This window comes from Aegilops tauschii, chromosome 1 (assembly GCF_002575655.3).
Source record: "Aegilops tauschii subsp. strangulata cultivar AL8/78 chromosome 1, Aet v6.0, whole genome shotgun sequence".
Classification (NCBI taxonomy): domain Eukaryota; kingdom Viridiplantae; phylum Streptophyta; class Magnoliopsida; order Poales; family Poaceae; genus Aegilops; species Aegilops tauschii.
The window spans coordinates 437,732,577-437,740,179 of NC_053035.3; the positions used below are offsets into that span (position 1 = coordinate 437,732,577).

General features: G+C 47.6%; 1 protein-coding gene across 1 annotated transcript; it reads left to right on the forward strand.

The window, feature by feature from the left end:
- The first annotated feature begins 4,182 nt into the window (after positions 1-4,182).
- On the forward strand, positions 4,183-6,652 carry LOC109751500 (PLASMODESMATA CALLOSE-BINDING PROTEIN 1). The gene is made up of 3 exons (XM_020310384.4): positions 4,183-4,495; positions 4,808-5,081; positions 5,983-6,652. Exons 1-3 carry the CDS (start codon positions 4,444-4,446, stop codon positions 6,305-6,307), a joined length of 651 nt encoding a protein of 216 aa, XP_020165973.1. The 5' UTR covers positions 4,183-4,443; the 3' UTR covers positions 6,308-6,652.
- The last annotated feature ends 951 nt before the right edge of the window (positions 6,653-7,603 follow it).

Here is a 7,603-nt window from a genome sequence, read left to right on the forward strand (position 1 = left end):
TCAAACAAAATCTAGTTGATTTGTGCGAAAAGTTTATCTAGAATATAAGTAATTTTCTTAAATAGAAAAAAGAATACATAAGATAAATTGTGTTTATCTATTTAAATGTCATTGTGGCCGGATGGTTGGCGCTCGCACACGCGGCGAGCATATGTGGTCATAGCTTAGAACCGGTGCCTTCCCATTTTCTCGTTTGGTTTCTACTTTAACTCGTACGGTTTATCTTATATAAAGCTAATTGGGCTCTGTAAACATCAATAGTAAGGAGGTCAAGTAGCTATCTAAGCAGGCGAATCATAGCAGGTCGTGTGTTTGAATCCTGCTGCCGCTCTAGCACTTTTCATTTTATGTGAGGATTTTCTGTGTAAATAAATAAAATGCAAGGGTGCTTTTTAAAAAGAAAAACAGTGCACGCGGATTACCCACTGCCTCAACCACTAACAGTGGGCCCCTGCCATGTCGGCAAGCCATGCATGCACATGATACGGTAGAAAGTACCGTATATGAATGGAAAGACAAGTTAGATGACCAGAAATATGTATTTTAGACTACCCATAGTGAGAGTAACATAGGTGATAACATCACACTTATCTAGGCAAAATAGATGATGTGTCATGTAATTAATGAAGAAATAGAGGCATGTGGTAACATAGCTAGTTACTATAACATCATACATATCAAGAAAAGATGAGTCTACAACGTAATAAATGAAGTGATGCATGACACAACACATGAGGAGGTAGTAACATAGACTAGTAACATATGCATGTTACTACTTTAAGTTACTCCCCACTATGACTAGTCTTACAAATTTATGCACCAAATTGACCGTCGGGTACAAGTTCTGTGACTTGCGGTGTATTTACCTCTTACAGGTTTTGGGCAAACCGACGCACACATACTGTCTCCACCTTGGGCTTGGCCAGTTTAACACTTTTTCTTGTAAGAGTTCTAGTTTGTTCTCTATTTCACATTCTGCTCCGGATTGTATTTGGGAGACATTGTATGAGTTTATTACTTAATCAGTGAAATGCCAATGTAAGAAAAAAACGTTTGTCGCACGTCCTCGCAGAGTACAAATCGTATGTTGTGGCCCCAGGTTCTTGTTCGACCGGTGCACCCAGTTTTTTTGGCACCACTTTTAGGAAACTTCTAGAAGATTCCAACTTTGTCTAAAAAATATATATTATATTCCAACTATGTTTTCTGGAGCTGTTTTCTACTGGTTTATTTTAGGACGAATTTTCAGTGGTTTACCATTTTTCTTTTTCTTTTTTCATGCATTTGTAAATTCGTGATATAATTTTAAATCATGCACTTTCCTTAAATTCACAAAGATTTTTCAAATTCATAAAAATATTTTAAAAATTAAAATCGTTCCTCTTTTATTTTTTATTTTTCAAAATCCATGAACTTGATTTAATTTCATGGAATTTTCTTAAATTCATAAATTTTTCCAGGTTTATGATCTTTTTTTCATTTTTTTGTGATTTTTTTTCTAAATTCATGAAAAAATTCAAAACCCATGAACACTTTTTCAAATGCATGAAAAATTCCAAATCCCTAATTTTTTTCATGAATTATTGCGTCACATGATGTTATAATATAAATAATCATGTCTAGCTATTTTGCCTGTTGCAAATCTCCGAAATGGATTATTATTCGACAAGATATGGTCTTGTCAGAAAATAATCCAAGTAATAGTGTCATTATCTAAATTATTGATGACACTTGTCGTCATTATATATTGACAAAAAATCAATCCGTCAAGGACAAATGTGGAATAAACATGTATGAGAACACCAGAGTAGAAATATATGGGGAAAACAACGATGGAGGGGTTAGATATGCATATATCTTATCAATTATTCATCCGCGTATTAAAGCACTGTCAACACGAGCTCAAACCTCATGTCACATTTTTCTTGAATCGAGATGTCAGAATCGCAAAGCTTTCTCCTTAGCGTACATCTTCATATGCCTGCTTTCCTTCGAACTAACTGTTTGTATGCTTTCAAAGCCTAGGTCACACATGTACAGTTTTATTTTGTCGATCTAAAGAGGGAGACATTCGGGGTGGTGAGGTGCCTCCTATGTTTCAAGATTGTAAAGATTGACCGACTGCATATCCAATGGCACACGAGGTGGCTACGTTTTGTAATGGCGTGAAGTGTGGCCGGGATTTGTACAACGAGGTTTCTTCCCGCGTGTTAAAACTACTCAAAACTGATTGTTCAAGATTTTCTATTTTTTCCGAACCAAATGCAACAACACTCGGTATATTCATAAGCTACAACTCAACTAAAGAATCATTTACAGCCGAACACTAAAGATATTTAGAATGTCAAAACAACTTCAATCCTCCTAATGTATGCAACAACACTCTGTATATTCATAAGCTACAACTCAACTAAAGAATCATTTTCTAGAGGAACACCAAAGATTTGTAGAGTATCAAAACCACTTCAATTCTCCTAATGTGTATATGTTTATATGCATATCCATCTTTACTGCACAAGCTCTACAAATCTACTCCCTCCGTCCCATAATGTAACACGTTTTTTTATACTACGCTAGAGTCAAAAAGCGTCTTACATTATGGGACGGAGGGAGCTGTTCATCAAAATATTTAAGATGTGGGTTTTAGTCACATATGCATTCATCAAATTTTTTGTAGTGATAATTTTAATTCCAATGGATGTCCGGTGAGACTAAAACCCACATCTTAAATATCATTCATATGTGACTTCAAATTTATATATTTGCCCATTATAATGTTGAATATCAGGTTGCACTTGCTCTCACATGCAAGGCAGTGTAACTTATTAGTAATTTTGGCGGGCTGAAACTTTAGGAGAGGAGCTCCTCGCCCCGCCATATCGGGTCAGCGCCGCGCCTCCTCCCCTGCACCGGCTCCAGCTTCAGCCTCTGCCACCGCGAGGCCGCACGTCGCAACTCAACCTCCTCCATGTCCCGCCTCCCGCTTTGGACTCTGTCACCGCGAGGCCGCATCCCCACCGTTGCGCCTCATAGCTCAATCTCCTCCCTGTCTCGTCTCCATGCTTTAGCCGCTGTCAGTAGGCTTCCCCGTGCAGCCACGCCTCCGCTCAAGAACCGGTGAGAAAAAAATATTTGCGGGGAAGAGATTTGCAAGAACTGAGGTAAGTAGCTGGCGACAACTTCACTAAATTGTACTACCATCCCATAAAACGTTTTTTACAGGAATTTTTTTGGGAGCTATTCGAGTTGCTCTTATCATTGCCGAGACGTTTCTCCTATAAAATTCATCTCCCGCCTTATTTGTTATTTTACCCCTGTTTGTACTTTCCGTCCAAGTTTAGTGTTGTTGTGCTAACACTCGGGTCTTTTCTTTATTCGATGAGTGTGATTAATTGTTTTTTTGGGGGCGAGTATGGTTAATTGTTAACTTTGAATGGTGATAGGCATAGTGATTGTTTTGAACAAATAACTGTAGTGCCTTTGTCAGCATGTTAGATATAGGTCCCTACCACTCACAAGGAACAAGCCATTTTTGCCATGTACACGACGGGCCAGTGCCCACATGTGAAGGACACACCACACCACGAAGCAAGAGGACACAGGAAGAGGGTAAACGTCCCATGTGAGAAACACCCAGAAAACGGTCGACGCAGGCCATGTGAGAGCACCGATCATACGGGGAAACAAAAGCGAGCGCAAAAGCACCTCACTCCCCAGCAAGATCGACGTCAAGCCACGCTGGAGTAGTGCAGAATCTAGTAGTAATAAAAAGATATATGTCACAAAAAATAAAGAGCAACAAGTACCATCCGACCGTTAATCCGCACTGCCGACTGGCCGTCACCACTCACTTTATTTTTTGACAGTGGCTCACCACCGCATGCACACTGCGCGAGTAGTAGTAGTAGTACTGGTTTGGTGGAGAAATAAAGCCGTCCCGGCCGAGCGCAGCGCAGCAGCACAGTGCCGCATGCCCGCCGCATCGGCTCTCTCCCATGCCATGCCGCGCCAAAGCGGGACAGCGCGGCCCAGAGCGCCCTGCACGCCTTTGCACGAGCCGCACAGGACGATCCATCCGTCGATGACTCACCACCGCCGCTTGATGCGAGCGAAATAAAGCCGTTGGCATGCGGACACGGCCCGGCTCGTCACCCCGTGGCAAGGACACTGGCGCACGGTCGCACGCCGACGCGTCCAGAGACACCTCTAACTCCACCTCCAGGGGGCGAGCGAACGAACGGCTCGATGCGGGTTTGTGCGGCCGGTGTTCGCCGATAAAAAGGGGCCGCGCTCGGGAGCTTGACCGCACTGCACACTACCACACTCCCCACTCTCCCACGCCACGCCGACTAGCTTCCTCCATTCCCCTCCTCCTTTGCTTGCCCAGACCTCGGCGAGGCTCCGGCGAGAGAGCGAGAGCGAAAGCTCCCTTCCGCTGCTGCAATGGCGGTTCCTCTGGTGCTCATGCTCTTGGTCGCCATGTTCACCGGCTCAGGTCAGCGGCCCCGACTACTGGCTCTGCGCAAACATAGTAGTTTTGCCTGCCTAGATTGAGTTCCTAGGTTTCTTTCTTTTCCATGCACTCCCCGGACCTGAATCTTTCTTGCTCTAGAGCACTTAATAAACTTTCCTTGTATGTTCTTGAAATCTTTTGTCTCTAGATCAGGGATGTTGTTGCTATTTGTGCCCAGTTTCCCCCATTTTTCTCCATAGCTGTAGATAGAAGAAGAAAGATTTATTTCCTTGCTAGATATAGATTCGATTCGAGGGCTTATTATTGTTGTTTGTGTGACTGGTGAGGTAGCAGATGCGATGTACTGCGTGTGCAAGTCGGACGCGAACCCGGTGGCGATGCAGAAGGCCATCGACTACGCGTGCGGCAAGGGCGCCGACTGCACCCAGATCACCTCCAGCGGGCCCTGCTTCCAGCCCTCCTCCGTCGTCGCCCACTGCTCCTACGCCTGCAACAGCTACTACCAGAAGAACGCCGGCATGGGCGCCACCTGCGATTTCATGGGCGTCGCCACCCTCACCGGCGCCGACCCCAGCGCCGGATCCTGCAAGTACCCCGCCAGCGCTAGGTAACCACCCTCCCATCTACTACTACTTGTACTCCCACATGCCTCCCTCACATGCTTGCTTGGCTTGGAGCATGCTTACTACTCTACTAGATCAGTGAATCTGTTTATTAAAGGATTTGGGGGCATTTCCCTTTTAATACTCCTGATTCGTGTACTTGAATCTGGGAAGTAGAGCATCTTAAGCGAAATGCGGTATGGGCTCTGACTGACTGCCCCTGACTGGTGTCATGAGTCGCTGCGCATAGTTTACTTGGTGTTATTAGTGCGCCGTAATCTAGATTCTTCACACGGCCGCACATACACCACGTACACACATGATAGTTAATTCAACGGGGCCTTGCTAGTTCAGGGTTCATGGTTACCAGAGTTACCGAGCGCTACCAGTATACTGAAGTGTGCACTACCATGTTTCAGTTTGCAATATGCAAACACAAAGCTGATCTGAAAAATCATTGGCAAAAGCTGTCAAAGTAGATTCGGGGAATATGTGCCGTGCCCACTAATGATGCACGAATATTACAGTACATCTGCAGCTAAACAACATATGCATCTTCACATAGTAGTACCACTACTGATGAACACTCTAGTAGCTGTGTGTTCTCCCTTTGGTACTGTTCTTGAGTTCTTGCTTTGCCCATGTGAAGCAAAAGGTGTCTGAATCGGATATTTCTAGTCCGAGCTTAAAGGGAGGTCCATCTTTCTCCGAATGCCACCCGTTCAAAGTTGCATTGAACCTGGGCAAGCGCGTCGGCATCATTGCATCTGCATTATATATGCAATAGATAGATTGGAAGCAACTTTCTCGCTTTTCTGAAGATGGGACGTGTGAAACATTTCGCCGTGCAATGTACTGACTGACCGACGCTGTATGTGTGCGCTTTGTGTACGTTTCTTTGTGCAGCGGCGTCGGCACTGGAGCAGGCACCGGCACCGGCGGCATGGGAACCGGCGGCACAGGGACAGGCACCGGAGGCATGGGAACCGGCACCGGAACCAGCACCGGAACGGGCACGGGCGTCGGCACCGGCACCAGCACCGGCGGCATGGGGAGCATGACCCCGCCGGGCGCGACCAGCACCGGGATGCCGGGGAGCCCCTTCGGCGGCGGCGCGTACGGCCCGTCTGGCATGAACCAGGACTACAGCGCAGCCGTGGTCGGTCGCCGCGTGGCCGCCGCGGGGCTCCTCGTGGCGGCAGCCGCGCCGCTCCTCCTCCACTTCATCTGATGCGGTGGTGACCACTGGTTGGCCGGCGGAAAGGCGCGTCGGCAATGCTGGCGGGTGCGACGCCGGATTCGGTGGGCACGCCCCGCCGCTTTTGTGTCCGGCTCGCTCTCTCGCCTGCCTTTCCGGCGTCTGCGTCGTTTTGATGGTTCGATCGGACGTACTAGTAGCGTAGTGTCTGTCTGTCTGTCCATGAGTGCTAGTACTCTTATTAAGCTGACCACCCCATGTGGTGTTTGTACCGGTGCGGGTCGTGGTAGAGTTGATGAGATCTGGTAGGGGATTCTTTCTTCCTTCTCGTAGCGGTGACGGTGTTCCGAGACATATAATTATGTGTTGTCGTTCCAACCTCGTCTGTTTCCATGCCGCTTTTGTGCTGCTAGCTCATGATCACCGCGTCTCGTGTTGTCTTGGCGCTGGGCCTGTCGGTCACGGCCTCGCATCATCTGGCCGTCCCACCCGATGCCATGCTCCGTCTTGAGCTTGTTTTGTGTGTGCATGCACGGTGGAGTTTTGGGGGTTTCCGGTGCGGCGGCACATGGAGCTTGGACGGATGTCGGGCAAGGAGAAATATCGCGGCGATCGAGGTAGGGAGGGAGGGGTCTCGTGCTCGGAGCCAGAGCGCAGAGTCCACTTTGATCTGGACTCTTGTCTGTGGCGCGCGCACTACTGTACTCCTCGAGCGAGCGGGACACGCCGACACCGACACAGGAAAGGCTCACGAGGCGCCCCACTGTGCTGCCTCTGATCTCCTCGGGGGCCGCGCGGTTCGTGACGGGACCAGCGCGGGCGCAGCCAGGTGGGGGCACGGGAGTGGGGTGCGGGGGCGGTGGTCTTGGGCGCGGCCTGGGCCAACGCATGGAAATATCGACGGGCATGGCGTTGTGTGCCTTGGAGGTGGCCTGTTGTTGCCTTGGGCGCGGCCTGGGCCAACGCATGGAAATATCTGGGTCTCTCGGGCCCTTGTGCTCGCCTCTCGTTGAGCGTGGGCTGGTGTCGTGCCTTGGAGGTGGCCTGTTGAGCCAGTTATGTTGGCGGAGGAAAATTCAAAGCGAAATCAGTGGTTCATGCTCAACCCAAACGTTATTTTGGTATGAACTCTTGGATAGATTGATCGGAAGGAATAGTTTCTTTTCTTATATTCTCCGCTAGATAAGAACTTTGGAGTGATTCTTCATCGCACGTTGAGGGTTTGTTATATGATTCAATTATATTAGCATTGTTGAGATATTGCAGTAGCGAAAGTACACACCCTAGGCCTCATTTTCAAGCATTGCAATATCGTTTGTGCTCCATTTT

Coding starts and splice junctions, on each gene's coding strand:
- LOC109751500 (XM_020310384.4), top strand. CDS start 4,444: ATGGCGGTTCCTCTGGTGCTCATGCTCTTGGTCGCCATGTTCACCGGC. Junction 4,496..4,807: donor CGCCATGTTCACCGGCTCAG/GTCAGCGGCCCC, acceptor GTGAGGTAGCAG/ATGCGATGTACTGCGTGTGC. Junction 5,082..5,982: donor AAGTACCCCGCCAGCGCTAG/GTAACCACCCTC, acceptor TTCTTTGTGCAG/CGGCGTCGGCACTGGAGCAG.